Source organism: Oncorhynchus gorbuscha, linkage group LG04 (assembly GCF_021184085.1).
Source record: "Oncorhynchus gorbuscha isolate QuinsamMale2020 ecotype Even-year linkage group LG04, OgorEven_v1.0, whole genome shotgun sequence".
Lineage (NCBI taxonomy): Eukaryota > Metazoa > Chordata > Actinopteri > Salmoniformes > Salmonidae > Oncorhynchus > Oncorhynchus gorbuscha.
This window is the reverse complement of record NC_060176.1, coordinates 21,344,579-21,368,378: the sequence shown is the minus strand read 5'-3', so window position 1 is coordinate 21,368,378 and position 23,800 is coordinate 21,344,579. Positions and strand designations below refer to the sequence as shown.

General features: G+C 44.4%; 1 protein-coding gene and 1 long non-coding RNA gene across 4 annotated transcripts in view; one reads left to right on the top strand and one right to left on the bottom strand.

The window, feature by feature from the left end:
- Positions 1-394: 394 nt before the first annotated feature.
- LOC124033832 lies at positions 395-22,078 on the bottom strand. Of its 3 annotated transcripts, none has more exons than XR_006838458.1 (6): positions 21,523-22,078; positions 21,179-21,238; positions 11,437-11,587; positions 11,023-11,245; positions 3,184-3,309; positions 395-1,048 (listed from the first exon to the last, which is right to left on the bottom strand). It is a non-coding gene; the product is annotated as an uncharacterized LOC124033832 (long non-coding RNA). The 3 variants fall into 3 exon arrangements; XR_006838459.1 differs by having other exon boundaries at positions 11,023-11,141; XR_006838460.1 differs by lacking the exon at positions 11,023-11,245.
- LOC124033831 (malonate--CoA ligase ACSF3, mitochondrial-like) overlaps positions 21,624-23,800 on the top strand; it is a 42,347-nt gene continuing 40,170 nt past the window's right edge. The window contains exon 1 of the mRNA XM_046346192.1: positions 21,624-22,882. Within this exon, the coding sequence (XP_046202148.1) occupies positions 22,808-22,882 (75 nt within the window). The 5' untranslated portion in view covers positions 21,624-22,807. The remainder of the gene's footprint in view (positions 22,883-23,800) is intronic.

Sequence of the window (23,800 nt, the reverse complement as noted above, 5' to 3'; positions counted from 1 at the left end):
CCTCTCACTCTGTGGAATCACAAGGATTAGGACCCTCTCCCGGCTGGTCCGTGGACACACACACACACACACACGATAGGAAGAGGGCATCAGTTGTTTGGAGGTCTGATGTACACAGTCAAGGTTGAGTTTCAACATAGGATGTCCTCTCTGTTTCTTTTCTCCTCTCTCTATCTCTCTCTCTCTCTCTCAAAGCTACACAGTGAAAAGTATCACTGGACAGAGAATGTTTTCCATTTGTAAACATAAAGAAAGCTGATCAACAAAACAGACGACAATAAAAAAAAAAGTAATTGCGACGAATAAGTGTTGATTTTGAGTAGAATAAGAATTTGTCATAATTAGTAAACACACAGAGATTTAATATTGACACGGTTTATTTCTACATGTACATAGATACACTTATCTTACATCTAGCCTACAGTACATTCCAGATGACAGGTCTGTAAACATCACTGTTTGTGTTATAAGCATATGCAATGTGGCTTAATACAATGTGAGCTGTAGTATTTGGTTACAGGGGGAATATATTATGCACTGGGTGATGGGTGGGTAGGATGGGGACAGGATGAGGAGTACGATGCCATTGGGTTCCGGGGGGGGGGGGGGGGCAGATTAGAAGGTGCGAGACAGCAGATGGGTCTGAAAAAGCCCCCAGCTCCCGACACTGAACAACGACTGGGGGTGGGGATGATATGGAGGTGGCAAATCATTTTCTGTATTATAATAAATGTACTACAATCAGATTGTATGAAGAGTCTTAATCTATAGCACCCGATTCATGAAGAAATGTACATTTTAAGAGTATTGAAGACATGAGTTTAACATTTTAATCTAATACCGACTGTTATGTGTACAATTGTATAATCTCTGCAAAAATACATAAACAGAAGCATGTTTTTGTCTTTCTGTTAGTAACGTGTACGTGGATCATCTGAGACGTGAGCAGAAGAGATGTTGACGGGAGATGAGATGAGCAAAGTCATGATGCCCCGACCATATGGATAGCTCCTGTAATGCACATCTCGCTCCCAGATGGCGCCTGCAGCTAGAATAAGAGCAAAGCCATAGTTTTCCCATCACAACTATTATAATAAGGGAACTGGAGAGAAGGAGGAACATTATACGTATGAATCAGAAATGTGTTCCCTATGTTGAGCTGGTGTCCAGAAGAGATCTTTCCTGGGAGACAACAACCCGTAGTCCAGTAATTAACTGATAGGATGATTCATGCCTAATTATGACCATAGACGACCATGCTAGGCTGCCTACACCCTGCCCCGTGACCCGCTTTTGGCAAACTGTCATTTCATCTCGTCACTTCATAGGAAGGGCTTATCAAACATGACCTCAAAATAGACAGGCTTCTGCACACCCCTACCTCCCCCAAAGCCCCCCGTCTGCCTCTCTGGTCCTGAGTGGGTGTGTGGACATGGTGACACCTAAAGATGATTGTGCGCGATGGGGGAGACTGGAAGAGAGGGGGTCTGGTAGTAGTGTCTATTTGCCCTGGGTGCTGCTAGGATACGATGTGACGGGGCGGTTTTAGCAGGCGTGGCACGGCGGGAGGATTCTGTTGTCTGGCGAAGCTGTCATTACTCTTAGCCCTGTGAGTCCAAACACATTAAGCCCCAGTGAGAACGATGCCCCTTCACTCTCCATTTGACTGTGTGCTCAGATAAAACCCACATAACGACATGCCTGTCTAATTTCTGTGCCACTCACGCTGGCTCAAAAGTGATGATGATAATCTATGGTATTGTTGCGTTTTCAAACCATATGGTTTACAACCATTACGATATCCTCACATGCTGTGTACAAATGAAAAGGGAAATGGGTGAATAGAAAGAGTAAAGTATCGAAAATAGTATTTGTTGGCTTATGTGCAGTGACTAAATATGACAGAATAATCTGCTTGGTAATGTATAGTACCGATCATACAATACCACGCCACCTTCAGGGCTGTACAAACTACTGCAAGTCCATGACCTTCCATGGGCTCACCCTCAACATCTCCCCAACATCTCATAATTCACCTCTCCCAGCAGCCATACGGCGTTACGACAATTTGGTTTCCATGACGACCAATACTCGGTAATGTTTTCCATTTTCCTCTCACATAGACACTAGTATCGCTATTAGGTGTTGAGACCTATCGTACTATTACTGAACACAAAATATAAACGCAACAAGTAAAGTGTTGCTTGAATTTGTTCCCGGAAATGTTCCATATGCACAAAAAGCTTATTTCTCTCAAAGTTTGAGCACAAATTTGTTTACATCCCTGTTAGTGAGGGTTTCTCCTTTGCCAAGATAATCCATCCACCTGACAGGTGTGGCATATTAAGAAGATAATTAAATTGCATGATCATTACACAGGTGCTCCTTGTGCTGGGGACAATAAAAGGCCACTCTAAAATGTGCAGTTTTGTCACACAACACAAAGCCACAGATGTCTCATGTTTTGAGGGAGTGTGCAATTGGCATGCTGACTGCAGGAATGTCCACCAGAGCTGTTGCCAGATAATTAAATGTTCATTTTAATGTTAATTTCTCTATCAACATCATTTTAGAGAATTTGCCAGTACGTCCAACCGGCCTCACAACCCCAGACCAAGTGTAACCATGCCAGCCCAGGACCTCCACATCTGGCTTCTTCACCTATGGGATTGTCTGAGACCAGTCACCCAGACAGCTGATAAAATTGAGGAGCATTCTGTCTGTAATAAAGCCCTTTTGTGGGGAAAAACCCATTCTGATTGGCTGGGCCTGGCCCTCCAGTGAGTGGGCCTTTCTCCCAAGTGGGTGGGCCTATGCCCTCCCAGGCCCACCCATGGCTGCGCCCCTGCCAGCCATGTGAAATCCATAGTTTAGGGCCTTATTTATTTATTTCAATTGACAGATGTCCTTATATGAACCGTATCTCAGTCAAATCGTTGACATTGCTGCACGTATATTTTGGATCAGGAGACATGGCAAAATTAAGAAATATTGAATTGAGAGCTTTCTCTTTCTTTGTCTGTCTGTCTCTCCTCCTGACACCCATCTATTAGGAAACTACAGGCCCAGATATATACATTTGTCTACATGGAGTCATGCACACACTGTATGTGTGCTCTCACACCTGCTTTTACAAACGCACATTCACATGCACACACCACACATAGCAACACTAACACATACTCTGTCATTCTGTCTCCTCCTCTTTGTGATGTGTAACTCATCCATCTGCAGTGTCTCTGGTGTTCTTCTCCTGTCACCATGGGGATCCACATCTGCTGGAGCAGGAGAGGAGATGCAGAAGTACTGCTACAGACCAGAGCAGAGATACAATAACCAGTGATTAGGGTTGGAAAGGGAGGGTATATTACTGGAAACCTTCAAAGTTTCTTTAAAGGATTTGATTGAATCTATCACAATGTGGCCCTTTTGGGTACTTCAGATGATCACAGGTGTCTGTAATGATCTCGGGCCCTCTGTGTGGCCGTATCACATGTCAAATATATGAAGTCGTTTAATAAGATGATTTTGAAATGAAAAAAATTGAATGACAAAGCTGTAAAACATGATCCTAAATATCAACTTAGTGAATACCATTGGTGTTATATATGAGGGTTTCAGCATGAACTATCCTTATATATACACATATATATATATTGTTTTACAAAGTTATTTATATTATTATGTCAATAAGTATTTGTTGTCAATGTTTTGGCATCAAACTTGTGGCAGTATTTTCTCTTGAACCGTTTGGTCTATTGACTAGAAACTCATGGACAATATGGACACAGATATAATAAATGAATACTATATATTAACAATTTTTTAAAGATGGTTCTTTAAGTGCAAAATTGCCAAAGTTAAACTAGATTGCCATATGTTTTCTGTTAATTACCAAAAATTACCGGTAGAATTTCAACCCTACCAGTGATACACACCTCTGTATCCCCATCCAAGGTGTGGTAGAGCTGCAGCTGCACTCTACCTGGGGTGTCATTGACGCTACTTCTGATCTATATGTCTTATCTTTTCTATTAGGCAGTGTGACAATTGTTCATGTCTGTACAGCAGCGCCTTCGAAGCGTTCTGATAGGACCAGATGTGAGGGATGATGGATGTTTTAGATGGAAAGACAAAGAGCGAGAGAGAGATGTTTTGGAGGTTGATGGAAAATGACGCAAAAGAGAGAGAGGGATGTGGAGGTCTGGAGAAGTGCAGTGTCATGTAGGTCAGTGTAGAGTGTATCACTGGGGTGTGGCCTTGCGGGACAAAACGCCTCCAACCCCCTTTTCACACACGCATGTGCGCACGCACGCACGCACGCACACACACACACACACACACAGAGTAATAGGTCTCAACCTCCAGATGGCCCCCGGCCCAACAGGTGCTCCCTGGGCAGGGGAGGGCTGAGAGGTCTGACATCTGCTGCCCACTCACTACACTACACTACCCTCTCTGACAGACTGTCTATTCCCAACAACCCACACTCCCTGCGATCTCTCTGGAAAACGTACATACAGTTGAAGTCAGAAGTTTACATACACTTAGGTTGGAGTCAAAACTCATTTTTCAACCACTCCACAAATGTCTTGTTAACAAACTATAGTTTTGGCAAGTTGGTTAGGACATCTACTTTGTGCATGACACAAGTCATTTTTCCCAAAACTTGTTTACAGATTATTTCAATTATAATTCACTGTATCACAATTCTAGTGGGTCAGAGGTTTAGATGCACTAAGTTGACTGTGCATTTAAACAGCTTGGAAAATGACAGAAAATTATGTCATGGCTTTAGAAGTTTCTGATAGGCTAACTGACATAATTTGAGTCATTTAGAGGTGTACCTGTGGATGTATTTCAAAGCCTACCTTGAAACCCAGTGCCTCCTTGCTTGACATCATGGGAAAATCAAAATAAATCAGCCAAGAAGACAATAGAACAAAATTGTAGACCTCCACAAGTCTGGTTCATCCTTGGGACCAATTTTCAAACGCCTGAAAGTACCACACTCACCTGTTCAAACAATAGCACGCAAGTATAAACACCATGGGACCAAGCAGCCGTTATACCGCTCAGGAAGGAGACGTGTTCTGTCTCCTGGAGATGAACATACACTGGGGCAAAAAGTATTTAAATCAGCCACCAATTGTGCAAGTTCTCCCACTTAAAAAGATGAGGCCTGTAATTTTCATCATAGGTACACTTCAACTATGACAGACACAATGAGAAGGAAAACATCCAGAAAATCACATTGTAGGATTTTTAATGAATTTATTTGCAAATTATGGTGGAAAATAAGTATTAACAATTTAAAGGCAATGCTACCAAATACTAATTGAGTGTATGTACACTTCTGACCCACTGGGAATGTGATGAAAGAAATAAAAGCTGAAATAAATCATTCTCTCTGGTATTATTCTGACACTTCACATTCTTAAAGTGGTGATCCTAACTGACCTAAGACATGGAATTTTTACTCTGACAAATTTCAGGAATTTTGAAAGACTGAGTTTAAATGTATTTGCCTAAGGTGTATGTAAACTTCCGACTTCAACTGTATACACACACACACACACACACACACACACACACACACACACACACACACACACACACACACACACACACACACACACACACACACACACACACACACACACACACACACACACACACACACACACACACACACACACACACACACACACATCTTCATCCAAACACAACCACCCAGAAACACACACATTGCATAAAGTCAAGCAAAACACACAAACAACTGCCAACCACAACACGTAAATAAACACAATGGATGGCGTATGGTAAAACACATGGCCTAACTCTACGTTCACACAGTGACAAACACGCGGGCGTTTACAGTGTAACACCTCTCCTGCTCACTGAGTCCTGTTTGTATTCTATGGGATCACAGCCCCAGGGCCAGGCATTCTGTCTGTCTGTCTGTCTGTCTGTCTGTCTGTCTGTCTGTCTGTCTGTCTGTCTGTCTGTCTGTCTGTCTGTCTGTCTGTCTGTCTGTCTGTCTGTCTGTCTGTCTGTCTGTCTGTCTGTCTGTCTGTCTGTCTGTCTGTCTGTCTGTCTGTCTGTCTGTCTGTCTGTCTGTCTGTCTGTCTGTCTGTCTGTCTGTCTGTCTCCTCTGGTTTCTACAGCGTCTTCCAACACAGACCCAAGGACAATATGGTTTAATGCTCAAAAGGCTGCGGCTGCGTGATACAATAACTCATTAACATGCGTGGCCTTGGGTATTATGAATGACACTGAATGAATATGGATGGCATTGGTTTTAACACTGCAAGATAATTAGAGGGCATTGATTTATTTTGGCTGATCTATCGCATCAATATGCATTCTGGTCTTTAGTTCACTGTTGGCTTGTTTAATTGCTTATTCAAGTGAGATATTCAGGAGACACGCTTCATTGATAAAGCCACAATCATAGAGGGAAGTGGTTTTCTATTCCTATTACAGCAAATTTGGCAACTTATTGCCAATTACTTTTAACATTGATTGATAACTTGAAATACTTGGACAGATTGTTTTCCCTACATCTGCTCACTCTGCTGCCTTGAATCTGTTTTAGAAGAAAATAGCTCCCTGGTCTCACATCTTTCTCTGTGACTCCTCTGTAATCATGAAAGACAGATTCTGTTATGGTTGGATGTGGAAGTGAAAACAAAAGGATGTGGAAATTATGCTTTGCACAACCAAAATATTCTGTGAGAATCGTCCATGTTTTACCACCATGCTAGTTGTCAGAGCAATGCTTCATTCTCACATACTGTACGGGTGAAATCACAGTTTCTAAATGTTAATACGCAATGGGAAAATACCCCTGTCCAAATTCTGGACATCCAGACAGTGTCCATCTCTCAGATGTGTACAGTACTACGCCAGATCACTGTATAAAATCAGATTACAGTTTAATCATCAGGCCTCTAAGCACAATTTTTCAGTTGATGTATTTATGGTGTCATTGACATCCTCTCCTTGCTGTGAGTGACAGTTCTCTGGGTGTGTCCTCATGTAGCAACCCAGGCAGGAGCCAGAGGTTTGGACACACATAAACAGATGATAGTGGCGGGCAGGGCGGGTAGCAGTGGGCGCGTCCTCGTTAGCACCAAAAGTGTAGGGCTAAATTGGGCCCCGTTGTCTCCCCTGATCTGCTCTGCCGTCACACCTGCTCTCCAACCCTGCAGCTGTCAGTCAGCCCTGTCAACACACACACACACACACACACACACACACACACACACACACACACACACACACACACACACACACACACACACACACACACACACACACACACACACACACACACACACACACACACACACGCTGCCCTCGCCAGGCAACAATGGATCCCTGATACAGAGGATCAAATCCATATCGCTCTCTCTGCCCCAGTCTCTCTCTCCCTCTCTCCATCTGTTGTTCACAAGACTACAGTACCGCTGACCTGCTTTACAGTTACCAGGGCTGTGCAGCTTCCTCCTCCAGCACACACACAGTTAATCCTCTCATTACTGGGCTTCACAGACTGCGTGGGGAAAGGGGGGAGGTTAGGAGGAGGAGGAGGGGATTGACAGATGGCATATGGAGCATGTTCTGTCAGGGCAGAGGGAGACAGGGGTGCTTTTAAATAGACCATACCCCTGGCTGGGCAGGGCCTGGGCAGTCTGACTGGGATTACATTAACCAGATGAATACCTCAGCAGCGATGGTCCACCTCATGGTTCAAACGACTCCCCCCTCCAGCTCCGACTGCCACAGTCCCCCTCTCACCATGTCACTCTACTGGTACGGGTTCGAATACGGCACACTAGTAGTACATTCTGCACTATAAAACCACATACTGCACAGGCATTGGCTGTTGAAAATGAGCGTAAGCATTCACACTGTGGTGCGACAACGTATCTGATGATGTGTTGTTAGTGTGGCAATGTGTTGATTTCTGTCCATATTCAAATAAACCATCAATAAATACAATTGTGGAGATATTGCCATATACCATATATCACAACTTCTAACATTTGCATTTGATCTTTCTGTGGTGCTCATGAGAAGGCAGCAGTAATCTATACTGATCAACCCAGATTGCAACCCCTTTCAACTCATTAACCATGGTGTTAAGTCTCTACATGGTTTGGGTCTTTGTATGTCTCCCAGTGTGCACTGGTAAGAATGAAAAGACAGACCAGGCATAAAAGAGGGTCAGTGGGGTCATGACCTTATCTGCCAGTTAGCATGTACCTGCCCTGTCTAGGCACCATCTCTGAGGCTGCTGGTCAGCTCCTCTCACATCTGTCTGGTCTGACCACACACAGCTGACCCCCGACCTCTCAGCCCCGCCAGGCCATATATTTACATTTGACATTTTCGTAATTTAGCAGAGAAATTAGGGTTACGTGCCTTGCTCAAGCACACAGACACATTTTTCACCTAGTTGGCTCAGGGATTCAAACCATTGACCTTTCGTTTACTGGTCCAACGCTCTTAACCACTAGACTACCAGCTGCCCACCCCCCAGCACTCCCCATCTCCCCTTGCTTCCATCCCCGACCGTCTGCCTGTCTAGTTCAGTAGTTCAGTCTCACGTCCTCTCTCTCTATCCCTGCTTTCTACCCCCCTTTCTAACTGAAACAGCGTGACCTCCCTCCAGCACACTCACACACTGGCTCCCTCAACAATATTGCTTTTGAACAAGCTCCAATAAACAAACAATTACCAGAGAGGATGACTTATAAGGCTGAATTGCTTCACCATGGCGATGCGTTTCATTTCAGATTTCACAGTCCCCCGGAACAGAAGACAGGAGGCCAAACCAAACATGCTCCCTCTTTCCCAGGCTCTGAGCCTGTTGTGTGTGAGAACGAACACACACACACACACACACTCACAAGTATGCACATACAGCCAAGCAGGCACGTACACACCCACTCACCAACTTCCGCACCATGGCTGTTTTGGATGGTCTTTAATCGACTCATAGACTAATGTCCCATTTTCATGTTAATGTATGGGACTAGAAGAGACATTCATCTCTATCTGGGGTTTACATGATCCCATAACTGCCTTGCAAATTAAATTGTTCAATCTACAGCCATATATAATCATTAGGGGGCAAGTGACCACAGTTTCAGTACACATCTAAAGTAATGGATTGATAAAGTTGTTAAGGCAGTGCCCTGGAGTAAGTAAGTAGTCCTTCACAAGCCTGCCTGACCACAACTCGCCATAACGACTAACATAAAAAAATACACTGAGATCAATACGTAGCGAGATAAAACAATTTGAGGGGGATGTAAGTGCTGGCCTCAGGGAGAAGAGTTCTAACAAAGTGTTCATGTTCACCACTCCACCATGGGGATAACACTTCAGACAGCTAGGGTCACATTGTCCTATACTGTAGACGGGGTCAAATGAAAATGGAAAGAATATGCACTTAACAGGTGCAGGACAGAGGAAACGTATCAAAATAGAAAATAAATGCTCGCAACTCTGGCATGGTGATTTAATCAGACGCACATAAAAAGACCACGTTTCGATCCGAGTTGGATCTTCGTCACGTCATACACTACTGTGAAACACGCCTACTTAAATAACTTCTAGCGAGGTGACAATTTCCTCCTGAGACAAGAGTCCTTTAGGATGCATTCCCCTCAACACTGTTTCCAAGAGGTATAAATGAGGAACTAAACATAGAACCTTTTCTATAAAATGTGTTCTGCTCACAGAGTTTATGGCTATACAAGATATAGCTTGTCAATTTGACGTCTAAAGTTGATTTTTGGGGCGTTTTAGCTAACCCTACACTTAACCCAATTGTCCTAACCTGCTATGTTTATTCTCCTAACCTGCTTCGTAAGTTCTCCTAACCTGCTATGAAAAGTCAAATCGGACATAAGCTGTTATCCATTCTAGTCAAAACCGCTCACAGGGTTTCCATTTTCCCTATATAATACAGTATTGTATACAAAATGATTGAACACATTGGTCTCATCTGTTTTTAATCTATTGCAAAGTAATCTATATTACTTGACATGGATAAACAAACCAACATGTATTCACGTTTTTCCATATGTCTACTGTGTAATATGTATTGGTACGTTCATGTACTATATGTATTCAATTGACCGGATGAACATGCCTCTCGAGGTTATTTAAGTCGCCGTGTTTCACAGTGGCGTATGACGTGACGAAGATCCAACTCGGATCGAAACGTTGTCTTTTTTGGGCATCTGTTACAATCACCATGGGAGCATACCAGAGTTGCGGACATTCTTTTCTCGTCAAATGAAACAGAACATGTTTCCCCCATAGTCTGAGAGTACAGTATAGAACTAGGGAATTACTTTTCCCCCTTGAGCCAGACAGGTACATTAACTCAGAATACCAGTATCTCAGAAATTGCTGCAGGGAGGTGTCCAGACAAAAGTCTCGCTTTTCATTTTGTTAGTCGATTTCCGTTTTCAGGCCATCACTGGCGATAAGGCAGTCGTGAAAAACTACAAATGCCATTTCCCATTTAATTCCTGTATCGTCTCCTCTCCTCCTGTCATCTCTGCTCTCTGCAGTAACCCTCCATTGTTCTCCTGCTGGTATTGTTCTGTGGGCTTTGTCGATATTACTGGCCCCCTATTGCATCTGCCAGCCATGAGCCATTGTTCAGCGCCATGCCACACAAACAGAGCTCAATTAGGCAGTCCTTTCTGTAGCAACGTGATTGTTTTGGCCAGATCTCCATCGCAGCACCTGTCTCACACATGTTCAACCCATTGATGGACCCGTAACTTCACCCCTCTCAAATTATTACCATATAAATAGCACACGTCGCACATGCCTAGTTCCTAGGGAAAAAAAGGACTCATCTCATGAATACTTAAAAGGAACAGTTAGATAGAAAGATGGAAATGACACCCTCTCTTCTGTTGCGTTTGACATTCTATATCCTCACTGAGGATCTGTAATGAGAGAGGGCACGACTGGAGCAGCATGCCTTACACCCCAGGTTTGTAATCCCAGGAAAGAGCACTGTTGTTCAGGCTGTGGCCGGTCCATCTCTGGGTCCAACGGGTGTCCTGTGGCTGGAAGTGGAAGTCCCCAACGGCTAGTTAGTCAGTCTGTGGGTTGGATGCAGGAAGTACAGAGCGGTGATTGCATAATGAAAGCCAGGCAGTGGGCTGGATCCAATCTTCTTAAAGAGGAACCATGTGGTAGTCCCTTCCTAAAACACAAATCCACCAAGGGACAAACACACATGCATATGTACAATCACACACACACACACACACACACACACACACACACACACACACACACACACACACACACACACACACACACACACACAGAAAGAGTCATGTGCACTCACACACAATACATGCTACACTGCTGAATTGCAATGTCATTATGTACCTCTATATGGGAACCTATGAGCCCTCCTCTCCTGTCAGTCACTGCTGGAACCCTTCCTCACCAGTAGGACTGCATTTGTGACCCCTGATCCCTCAGTTGCTGCCACATGTCAAAGTGCCGTGACCAGGCCATTACCACGGAACCCTGTTGCCTGTAAGGTGGTGAGATGAAACAAGTGACCTCATTAACCCAACCCATCAAAGACCCATTAATGGCCAATTCATTAGGCCCTTTCAAATGCCTCACCACCACAAACGTCTTAAAAAGGGATATTTCAGGATTCTACTTCACCAGAGTCAGATGAACTCATGGTCGTGGAAAGCATTGGTATGTCTCTGCGTGCCTTTTGAAGGAAGTTGCTAACTAGCATTACCACAATGACTGGAAGTCTATGGTAACTGTTGGCATGCTACTAGATACTATAGACTTCCAGTCATTGCACTAACGCTCATTAGCATTGGCTCACTAAACTCTCTGACTCTCTAATCTCGAACTTCCTTCATACTGGATGCAGGAGTTCATCTGACTGAGGAGTAGATAAAGGGATACTTCGTAAAGTTGGCCCTTTAACAATAAACAGACAGACGGCAAATAGAGGGGAAGACATGCCTCAGAATGTCATGTTAATTCAAGGGTGCATATTTCTCTCTGTGTGTGTGTGTGTGTGTGTGTGTGTGTGTGTGTGTGTGTGTGTGTGTGTGTGTGTGTGTGTGTGTGTGTGTGTGTGTGTGTGTGTGTGTGTGTGTGTGTGTGTGTGTGTGTGTGTGTGTGTGTGTGTGTGTGTGTGATGTAACAATGTGTGGCTGACACACAAGCATGTCACATGAAATGCGAAGGGTTTTCTTGTTGTTTGCCATCCCAGTGCTTTTAGACACTATAAATAAATAACTGAACCAGTGGTAGACAGTATTAAGAGATATCCATATCCATCCAACTGTTGTCACATCATAAAGTTAATTAATATGTAATAAGATCAGCTATCACCAAAGGATTTATTGTACCTACTCTTAGATGGCACCTTTTTTTTCTAGAACCTAAAAGGGTTCTTCAGCTGTCCCCATAGGAGAACCCTTTGAAGAAACATTTATGGCTCCAGGTAGAACCCTTTTTGGTTCCAGCTAGAACCCTTTTTAGTTCCTGGTAGAATCCTTTTTGGGTCGAGGTAGAAACCTTTCCACAGGGAGGGTTCTACCTGGAACCCAAAAGGGTTCTCCGGACGGGCGAAGAACCCCTATGAAACCATTTTTTTCTAAAAGTGCAATGTGGGGAGGACCATCGTACGATAAAAGCATCATATTTATTATTTACAGCACAGTTTGGTGCATTCTACATATCAGCATTAAAATGATCATTCACCTGACCACACAACAGTCTCCACCTCCTCAGAATGACATACCTTTCTGTTCGGTTTACGATGGCATATCCTCGGGACAAATAATAAAGTGTGCTTGTCACAGACATTTACGCCAGCAATGTGTGCCCCACTTTCTATTAGCACCCAAGCTGTGATTATTTCATTCAGTTTTACAGTACATAAAAAGTATACATAACAGACAAAAACAAACGAGTGCATTAGAACCCGTACTAATGTGTCTGTGTACACGTCATTCTGTGGAACACAGTTTGTTTTGACCTATTATCCGAAGAGACTTCAAAAAAAGCTATAAACTATATAATTGATACCATTTATATTATCATCCATTTCATCAACACAACTACTGCTATCTAATTCAACAGGGTCGACCTCTGATGGAATACATATTATCTTGTCACTGAAATAGATACTCATAATCTCTTCGCAAACTTCATGGCTTAAGAACCACAGCTAATTAAGCAGACGAGAAAACAGGAATACATTTTAATATTGATTTTCACCGCCCCCTTTCTCCCCAGTGCATTGTGTGTGTGTGTGTGTGTGTGTGTGTGTGTGTGTGTGTGTGTGTGTGTGTGTGTGTGTGTGTGTGTGTGTGTGTGTGTGTGTGTGTGTGTGTGTGTGTGTGCACGAGTATGATTATGAATATTTTAAGAGCACATTTAACACGGTGAAGCCATCCTGCCTCAGAGAGGGATTTGCGCCCACTCTTCAGCTAATGACCCTGGGCGCTTCCAGCAAGCTTCTTCATATTTTAAAGAAAGTCGATAGCGCACTAGCCCAGTCAGCAGCATTAAGATTCATACAGACGCCACGGGACCTGGAAAAATTAATAACACGCGTGCCTAACAATCCTTCCTGCGATTTAGTGGAGCACTGAACCCCTCTGCTTGAAATGCAAAGTGGTAATGAATACACAGACAAGATGAATTCTGAACACGCATCCCCCTCAACGCACACAGCTCACATCCTCTACCTACACACCCTCCTCCCCCACCACCACCACTCAAAGTACACAGAGGAACAAAACAAAAAAGTTCAGAGCCTCTTTAAGACTTGAGATACGGCGCCTCTGAACAAAAGCTTTTCACATCTCTCCCTCTGATGAATTTTTGAAGACTTCATATTTGCAGCTGTGGGGAGGCATTGGCAGGTCCACTCGCTACAAGGTCGACCATTTTCAAGAATCAATCCCAATAGCTCTCTGGTTGTTAACGACAGACGTGAAGTGTTCACTAGTATGGAGGGCTTTCTGAGGCTCCCTTGTTGAAATATGGGACAGGTCTGTCAGGAGCTGGCAGCTCACAGAATGAAGACAATAACAGCCGAGGGTGGAGTCACAGTGCACAGCTACACAGAGGAGTCTGCCCTCAGCCACAGAGAGAAGGTGAGGACACAGAACTAGAGGACAATGATGAAGATCCACTGTGGGATTAGAGAGAGGCTATGTAAATATACGGTTTGTGAAGTTTCTGGATGGAGGGACAAGTTAACTATGTCTGACTGATGTCAGATTATTACCAAGGAATCCTGGATATTGACTATACTATTCCCCTTACAAAAATATCCTTGAGTTAACATTTTACAGTATACAGTTATAATGCTTGATTACTTGTTAAGCATGTATGAGCCTCAAGAGAGCTTATAAACTCTGTGATGATAGACTCTTCCATGTACAGCCACAGCCCCAGCCCAGGCTCAGCCCCAGCCCCAGCCACAGCCACAGCCACAGCCACAGCCACAGCCCAGGCTCAGCCACAGCCAGCCCCAGCCACAGCCCCAGCCCCAGCCCAGGCCCAGCCCCAGCCCAGGCTCAGCCTCAGCCTCAGCCTCAGCCTCAGCCACAGCCCCAGCCACAGATCCAGCCCAGGCTCAGCCACAACCCCAGCCCAGGCTCAGCCACAGCCCCAGCCCCAGCCCAGGCTCAGCCACAGCCACAGCCACAGCCACAGCCCCAGCCCCAGCCACAGACCCAGCCCCAGCCACAACCCCAGCCACAGCCCCAGCCCCAGCCACAGCAGTGCAGCAGAGCTGGTACTGTTACGTTCTCCCTTGGAGGCTAGACAACATATGGCACTGTCTCTCTGTGAACACACCACCCAAGCAGAGTGCCAGTCTCAGATAGAGGGGGAGAGAGAGAGGGGAGGAGGTGGGTAATGTAATGAGAGAAGAGTGAAGAGGAAGACAGACGGATGTCAAGCTTTGTGCTGAGAAACAGGATAGGGGAAATAAAAACAGTGCTCAGTGTTAAAAGAGGAGGATGTATGTTTCAAGTGATTTATTTCTCTCATGTCCACATAAACCATAAACATCAGGTATTGCAAACACATGCAATGCCTTAGACATAATAAACACAATCCCTCCATTTGAATTTAGGAAGGAATTTGGCAATTTTACTTCAATTGAGAACATATTGTGAAAGAGGACGTATATGGATTTGATTAAAGAATCAAAGTTGACATCTGGATGTAATATCACAGCACGTTCAGATGAATTAAATACTTTAACGTTTCCAAGTGCAAACCCCAAACAGAGCAAGACATTTTGTTTGGTGGCTTGCGGTGAGTCCTCATCTCTAAAAGCGGCTGCTAAATGACATACATCTCTGAAAGTTATAGTTAGTCTGCTCCATTGTTTCCATTTCCTTGGAAGGATGTTGAAAGGGAAAGAAGGGAATCTATAAGTCATTAGTGAGGAACCATCAGCCGGTCCATTGCTCTATGAAGTTTATAATAAAGCCAGTGGAGCAAGCCCCTCGGTGTCTGATTGGTTGAGGATACCTGCTGGAGGCACCTTCACTAGTTATCACACTTTCCCTATTCATCAGATGTCTTACTGTTTCTACCTGGTGCCTAACTGTACAGTCAATATACTGTCACTGTGTGACCTGGAGTAAGCAGCTCCCACAAGGCTATCATTTTAGCCCTGGCCTGGCCTGGGTCACTCTGTTCATTTTATTTCACCTTTATTTAACCAGGCAAGCCAGTTGAGAACAAGTTCTCATTTACAACTGCAACCTGGCCAAGATCAAGCAAAGCAGTGCGACACAAACAACAACACAGAGTTACACATGGAATAAACAAGCGTACAGTCAATAACACAATAGAAAAAAAGAAAGTCTATATGCAGTGTGTGCAAATGGCGTGAGGAGGGAAGGCAATAAATAGGCCATAGTAGCGAAGTAATTACAGTATAGCAGATTAACACTGGAGTGATAAATGAGCAGATGATGATGTGAAAATAGAGATACTGGTGTGCAAAAGAGCAGAAAGCTGTTGACCCGGGTTTGGGATAGCCAGGAGGATTGCATGGCCAGTCGTACAGAAATGCTTATTGAAATTTTAGATGATCATGGATTTATCAGTGGTGACCATGTTACCTAGCCTCAGTGCAATGGGCAGTGGGAAGAGGTGCTCTTGTTCTCCATGGACTTTACAGTGTCACAGAACCTTTTGGAGTTAGAGCTACAGGATGCAAATTTCTGTTTGAAAAAGCTAGCCTTTGCTTTCCTGACTGACTGCGTGTATTGGTTCCTGACTTCCCTGAACAGTTGCATATTGCGGGGACTATTCGATGCTATTGCAGTCCCCCACAGGATGTTTTTGTGCTGGTCAAGGGCAGTCAGGTCTGGAGTGAACCAAGGACTATATCTATTCCTAGTTCTACATTTTTTGAGAGGGGCATGCTTATTTAAGATGGTGAGGAAATGACTTTCAAAGAACGACCAGGCATCCTCGACTTACGTTATGAGGTCAATATCCTTCCAGGATACCCTGGCCAGGTCGATTAGAAAGGCCTGCTCACAGAAGTGATTTCAGGGAGCGTTTGACAGTGATAAGGGGTGGTCGTTTGATCGCGGACCCATAGCGGATGCAGGCAATGAGGCAGTGGTCAGGATAACGTCTATGAGGGTGCCCATGTTTACGCATTTAGGGTTGTACCTGGTGGATTCCTTGATGATTTGTGTGAGATTGAGGTCATCTAGCTTAGATTGTAGGACTGCCAGGGTGTTAAGCATATCCCAGTTTAGGTCACCTAACAGAACGAACTCTGAGGGGCAATCAATTCATATATGGTGTCCAGGGCACAGCTGGGAGCTGATGGGGGTCTATAACAGGCGACAACAGTGAGAGACTTATTTCTGGAGAGATTCATTTTAAAAATTAGAAGCTCAAACTGTTTGGGCATAGACCTGTAAAGTATGACATAACTTTGCAGGATATCTCTGCAGTAGATTGCAACTCCTCCCCCTTTGGCAGTTCTATCTTGATGGAAAATGTTGTAGTTGGGTATGGAGATCTCAGCATTTTTGGTGGCCTTCCTAAGCCAGGATTCAGACACGGCAAGGACATCAGGGTAGGCGGAGTGTGCTATTGCAGTGAGTAAAACAAACTTAGGGAGGAGGCTTCTGATGTGAACATGCATGAAACCAAGGCTTTTTCCAATTACAGAAATCAACAAATGGGCGTGCCTGGGTGTGGTAGAATAGATTCAGGGCTTAATGTGCAGACAGGGGTATGGCCAACAAAAATTCTGAGATCTCCATATCCAACTACAACATTTTCTGTTAAGATAGAACTACCAAAGGGGGAGGAGTTGCAAGCTACTGCAGTTGCGGGTACAGTGGACGTAAGCCCAGGCACTGAGTGATGATAAGAGAGGTTGCATCTCTGGACATGCTGGTTATACTGGGTGAGGTCACTGCATGTGTGGGGGGTGGGACAAAGGAGGAATCTGAGGCATGTAGAGTGGGTCTAGGGGCTCCACTAAACTAAAACAATGATAACTATCCTAAACAACAGTATATAAGGCATATTGACATTTGAGAGAGACATAAAGCGAGGCAGAGAGCAATCACAGGTGTTGATTGAGAGAGCTAGCTAAGACAACAACAGGTAAGACAACAACAGCTAATCAGCTAAGACAACAACAACAGGTAAAATGGCGATGAATGGGCAGAGAGGGTCAGTTAACTACACACAGGGCCTGAGTTCGGGGCTAGGGCCGACAGATAAACAAAAGAAATGATGTTAATGAACAGACATCAGCTATGTAGCTACGCGCCTGGCTTGCGGCTAACTGGTGCTAGCTTCGGGGCAGGGGCGTTAACCACTATAGCCACTCGGTAGCAGCAATGATCCGCTGCAATGGTCCAGAGCTTACGGCAAGTACTTTGATTGAGTCCAAGCTCATATACAGTAAATAGGTAGTAGGCTAAAGAGCCATTAATCCCCCATGCAGACGGAGCAGCTCTCCAAGGCCATCAGCAGCTCACATAAGCAGCTCATCAACAGCCTGGTGCTCCATATGTGCCTCACACACCAAGGTCCCAGTGGGCCTCAGCCCTGTGCAATGATACTGTCTGCATGCCTGTCTGCCAACAAAGGGTATTTTTAAAGGCTCTAGTGCCACGGCCCTGGCTAGTGAGCTGCATGGCTAGTCTGCCAACCCCATGGTTGTTTTTTTGGCCAGCTCAGTACTGGAGGGTGGGGAGACAGGGGGGAGTCAGAGGTCAGACACTGAGCAGCTGGGCCAATGACAATGCACACATTATAGCCAATACTAGATTGGCAAAACACACACACATAAACACATACTGTACAAACAAAGACACATATACACCACCACCACACGCACGCCATAACCTCATTTTAGCTGTTGCCACACAAAGGAGTACCCCTCAGGAGGAGTTATTTTTTCTCCAAATCCACCTCCAGAGTGAGTGTGATTCTTGGGGGCCAGCATTGATGACATATGCTGTGGGAAGATGGGCAGACAGGAGATGGGTCCAGTGTCATATCTGCAGTGTGTGTTTCAGAGTCCCGAGTGGTGATGATCGCTTATCCCCCTGCCACAGCACATATGTCAGGGATGCGGAACAGTTGGACGTGGCCGAGGGCTAAACTGGGTCAGAGCGACACAGATGGAGCCAAACTCCCAGTGGGTCACTATCAGCAGAACACGAAAAATAACTGCCTTTGAATCTTGACAGAAATGATCTGTTCGGCTACAAAGTATTATTCACTGTAAAAAAATCCAGAATGAAACAAGCACTTGAAATCCAAATAAGGTCACCTATCTTGCTAGGAGCAAACCCCAGGCTCCAAAATCATGTGGATGTCTGGATCTCTTAAATATAATAGAAGATGTGCTTTTGTCAAAATCCTCTACCTGATGTCAGATCTCAAATGCGTGGTTAATGCAAAATCCTGAAGGGGGAAAAAAAAGTTGTTTTGCACTACATTCGAGACTCGAGAGGTTTCTTTTTCATGTTACTTTGAAAGAACACGACAGAGTTATCCTGAGAAGAGACACTGTATTTCCTTACAACTGGTGTGAGTACTCTGTAATCACTGTAGGAGATGGAAGTGCTGACGTTTTGGAAAAGGGTACAGTAGTAAAGCTCAGGGAATTGCCCCAGAAAGCTAGCATGTGGGCCTTTCATAGTAGACATTTTAATTAACGGTTCAGCATAAACCAAACATGTTTTTGCACAGATGGGGAGCATTAGGCATCAGTGAGGTCCCAGTCAAGTTCCAAAGAGTGTATGGAGCACAGCTATCCAGTCATAGCAAAGAATGTGATACAATTCCTCTCCAGACAGCTCTGCCGGGAAGATAAACACTGTGTTAACCAAAGAGAGTGTCTCTTGTTCTGTTATTTATTTCCTTTCTGAGTTGAAAATATTTCTAAGAGCTTTTCTAACAAATGACCTCGGTGCCTCCGCATCGATCATTTTGAAGACTCAAAAGAGAGTGGAAAGGTCATCCATTCATTCGTAATCATTCCTTAGCAAAAGATTGAATGCATTTTGTTCGCTTTGTACAGCAAAATCCTCAGCTGGCTTTTGAAAGCATCAACAACTTCTCCCAACAAGAAAAGAAGCAGTTTCTCTGTCTTTCGCCTAGAATAAACCATCGCCCAAGGAAACATATCCCAATATGCTTGGGTACAGCCCAAACGCAGTGGTCCCGGCCGTGGTGGTTAGTATGTGGGTGGTGTGAGATAGTCATATGCTTACAGTGCTACATCTCTTGGATGTAAGTCAAGTTTGCAGCTGCAGCACGGAATAATTCATCACCCCCTCCACGGCCGGGAGGATCCACAGGTAGTTGATGAAGTGGCAGTGCCAAGCGTCCCAACTGGCGAAGACAAAGCGCAGCTGCTGAGAGTCAACGCGGCCAGATGCCACTGCCGACGTACCATGTGTTCCAAGTGGGGCAAGAGGGGGAGAGTAGAGGCGCTTGCCAAGATCATTCTCACATGGTGCCAACCTGACACATGTTCTGGCACTCCCAAAGGTTTCTTCTCCCAGCTCGCTCCTCTCCTTCCCTCAGATATGAGGGGGGGGTCCTCTCTCGCTCTCACACGCTCTCTCCTGTCTGAAGTCTTATATGCCTGTCCTGTGCCAACCGAAAGGGGAGTTGTCGCCCGCTGCCGGCCAAGTTGCTCGCCCGCTCCGGAGCTCCGTCAAAACGGCAGGCGCTGGCTGGCATCCTGAGAGGAGAGCGGAGTGCCAAGAGTCTGTTCGCTAGGTCGCCATGCCCCCCATTGTATCCATCCCAGTATGTCTCTCCAGAGCAGCTCCATATCTAGTGCTGAGTGGCTGGAATTCCAGATCTGCCTTATGCTATGTGTCAGCAACATGGCTGACCTCGACAGCCGCAAATAAGCCGTTTTAATCCAAACAAACATGGTATTTGTGACCAAAGTACAAACGTAGAAAACAAAAATATGTATCCACATTCGACAGTTTAGGTTGTATCAGTATAGCGGTGTCATCTGTATGAATAATTACTGAGCCAATATTGTGATAAAGGGATGCTCTATGAAGATGATATAGCTGCTGGTGGCATCTTCTCGACTGGCGTTTCCTCTGCGAATGGAATGGCTCTCCCTTTGACGATACTACTTCTGAAACTGGAGGGGAGTTTTTCTGAGACAAAGCCTCCAGTTTCATAGGAACATGCCATCCTCGTTTGCAATGTAGGGGTTCAGGGAAGTGAAAACTTTTTGAATGAGTGCCATGTCTGAACAATTCTTATCTGAGGCCCGCGACTGCCAGCTGGTGGCTGAATGTGCCCGGCTCTGTGAGATGATGCCAAGCTAGTTGGCACGCTGGAGAAGTGGCATAGAGTGATCTAATGCCAAAACAACTCTGTGTGGTGCATATCCCACTTTCTCTCTTCCATCTCCCTCGTGCCCCATGTCTCAGTTTGAATTGACACGTGTTCACAAAAGAAGTCTTAGTGAGATTCTCAACAACAGATGCCACCAGGTTGAGGCAAGAGGAGGTGGAAAGAGATTCAAGTTTGCGAACTCCACACATTGAGATTTGTCACAGTTTACATTAATGAATGGGTTACTCACAGTCATAGAGGTTATATTAAGAGGTCAGTGAAGTCTTCTACCACTTGATTCCTCACCACTCTTGATCCAGGATTTAAAAAAAATACAAATAGAATTACCATATTGCATAAACATAACGAAATGAAATGTACAACAATCTAGCAAGAGGTTATTGACTCTTTTGTGTTCAAGTGGAGTAGCATCTCCTCCTCCACCACATCTTTTCCTGGAAAAGATAGTGTAGCCTAACATCATAATATAGCACAGACACATCTGTGTTTTAAAGTAGTCAAGCATTGCTGTATGAAAATGACTTGTTTGTACTATTGTTTATATATTCTGCAAATTTAACAAAATTCACTCACCTGGATTTTCAGTCTCAGATTTCTTTGTTCCGTGTTTCACAACCAGAACTCTAAACTCTAGCTCCAGTTTCCATTCGGGAATTTTATTCTGACGCACCGTCACAAGAATGACCGGTGTTTGGGTAAGGTGAATATTTACATTAGCAGTAGGTTTGAATTACTAGGTTAGCAAACGTTGCCCTCTTTGAGAAAACGGATATCGTTTAAGCATACTAACATCGCATGTTAGAATGTAAAACACAGTCGGGGTTTCTCGCTAAAATTAGTCTTCACCAGCCACCGGCATGAACTGGCTAGCTGCTATGTATGAGCATATTCATTGATTGGTGTTACGTTAGTTAGCCAGTTAGCTGCACCATTACCCTCAAGTCCAAAGACCAAAGATCAAGTCCGGTGACAGACTGTTTGCTAAAGTTGCAGAGCTACCTCACTGTATCTGTAAAAGCTTGACTATACCAAAGTGACTTGAAGCAAAAACCAACACTGCGCTCACGCCACAAACTGATTACATTCTGTGCCACTGCCTGTCCCTGAATGATTTATCCTTTCAAAATAAACTGTGTGGCATAGCAAAATATTTGCTAGCAGTCTAGCTTGCACAGTATTCATAGAAGTGTCACTGCAGATAAAGGCTAACTGCAAGCCTGTCAGAAATACAGTCTTATCACTATAGCAGGGATAGCGCCTATTCTTGTCATAACAATTTCACTTAGCCTATGTTAATTATGAATCTCTCAAAATTAACAGGTACTCCAATGCGACCATTGTGTGGCTTGACATCATGAGGATAACATTGGTAGCTTTGAGTAGCATAGTCTCCCATCATGTTGCCAGGGGCAGTACGTCACTTGGTCCCTCTGTGGCTCTCTGTTTTGACTGCTGGCTGGTTACAGTGTGAGGCAGGGCCAGGGAGATGGCTGCTGGGACAGGTCTTGAGGAGAGCCTACACCTCCACAAGAGCAAGGCAGGCTGCAGCAGGGGACAGTGCCCCTGTGAGCCCGAGTGTACGGGGACAAGCTGGCCATGGTGGACGACAGTGGGAGCCACAGCTACAGGGTGTTGTATGGTAGTAGTAGGGGCCTGGCTGGGCGTATCAAGGCAGTTCTGGACTGTCCCTCTGGGGACCTACAGGGAAAGTGCATCTCCTTCCTGTGTGCCAACGATGCCTTGTACACGGTAGCCCAGTGGGCGTCCATCTGCCCCCACCTACAGCCTCAGCTGTCTTCTGGAAGCCCCAGAGACCCAGCCTGAGCCTGGCATCACAGACTGGGCCCAGCGTCTTGCCATGATCATTTACACCAGCGGCACCACAGGCAGGCCCAAAGGGGTTCTCCACACTCACAGCAACATCCAGGCCATGGTAAATTGATTATTCAGTTGTTATATGCATGAATTGTGAGCATAAGATGAATACTGGTGTTATTCTGTACACTGCTATTTATCATAATGATGTTCTGAGGCATGTTGAATATTTGATCAGTCTGAAGGTTGGACTGAATTTTAAAAGCTAAACTTCAGCTTTTTTCCATTACTGATACTAACCAGGTTTCCATCCAACCCTTTTAGAGTAAAGTACATATCAGATAATAAAATGTCATGACAGTCCTGATGGAAACAGAATTTTGTTTTGGTAAAGGTGTCATAAAATGAATTATGCAAGAAATGTAGGTGGAAAAGCTTTTCTGAGCAAATACTGATATAAATAATAATCATATCAAAGTAAACTTGGAGTCACGTGATGGCATGTTGTGTAGTCAGGAAAGCATGCAGTTTATTAGGCTACAGATGAAACAAATGATGCAGAACTTCAAAGGGTGGTGAAAGTGCACGGCGATGAGCTTGATGCTCCTTTCCAATAACTATCGAGGATCTTATTCTGGTGACATGATCATCGATGCTTGACTGCCGTTTGAGAAATCAAAATAAATCTCTATTTTTTTCCATAATAATCTCATCATGTGTAGGCAACATTTTTTGAGACGACCGTCAGTAGAGTTGAAAATGCGATGGAAACCCATTTAACTTAATTTTTTTGTTTGGTACATGGGAATTTAACTGCAAAAAATATTTTTATATGCACTACGTCATCACACACAGCCTTTTATCTGCAACAAGTCAATTAGATGGAAACACAACTCATATTGTTTTTTTACAAGGATTTTATAATACTCACATGAAAATCTGTCGCCAATTGAATGGAAACATAGTTATTTTTTTATTTCCTGCTGTTGGTACTGTGAACTTCAGAAGTATTTTTCTCTTGAGGTATTAATAGAGG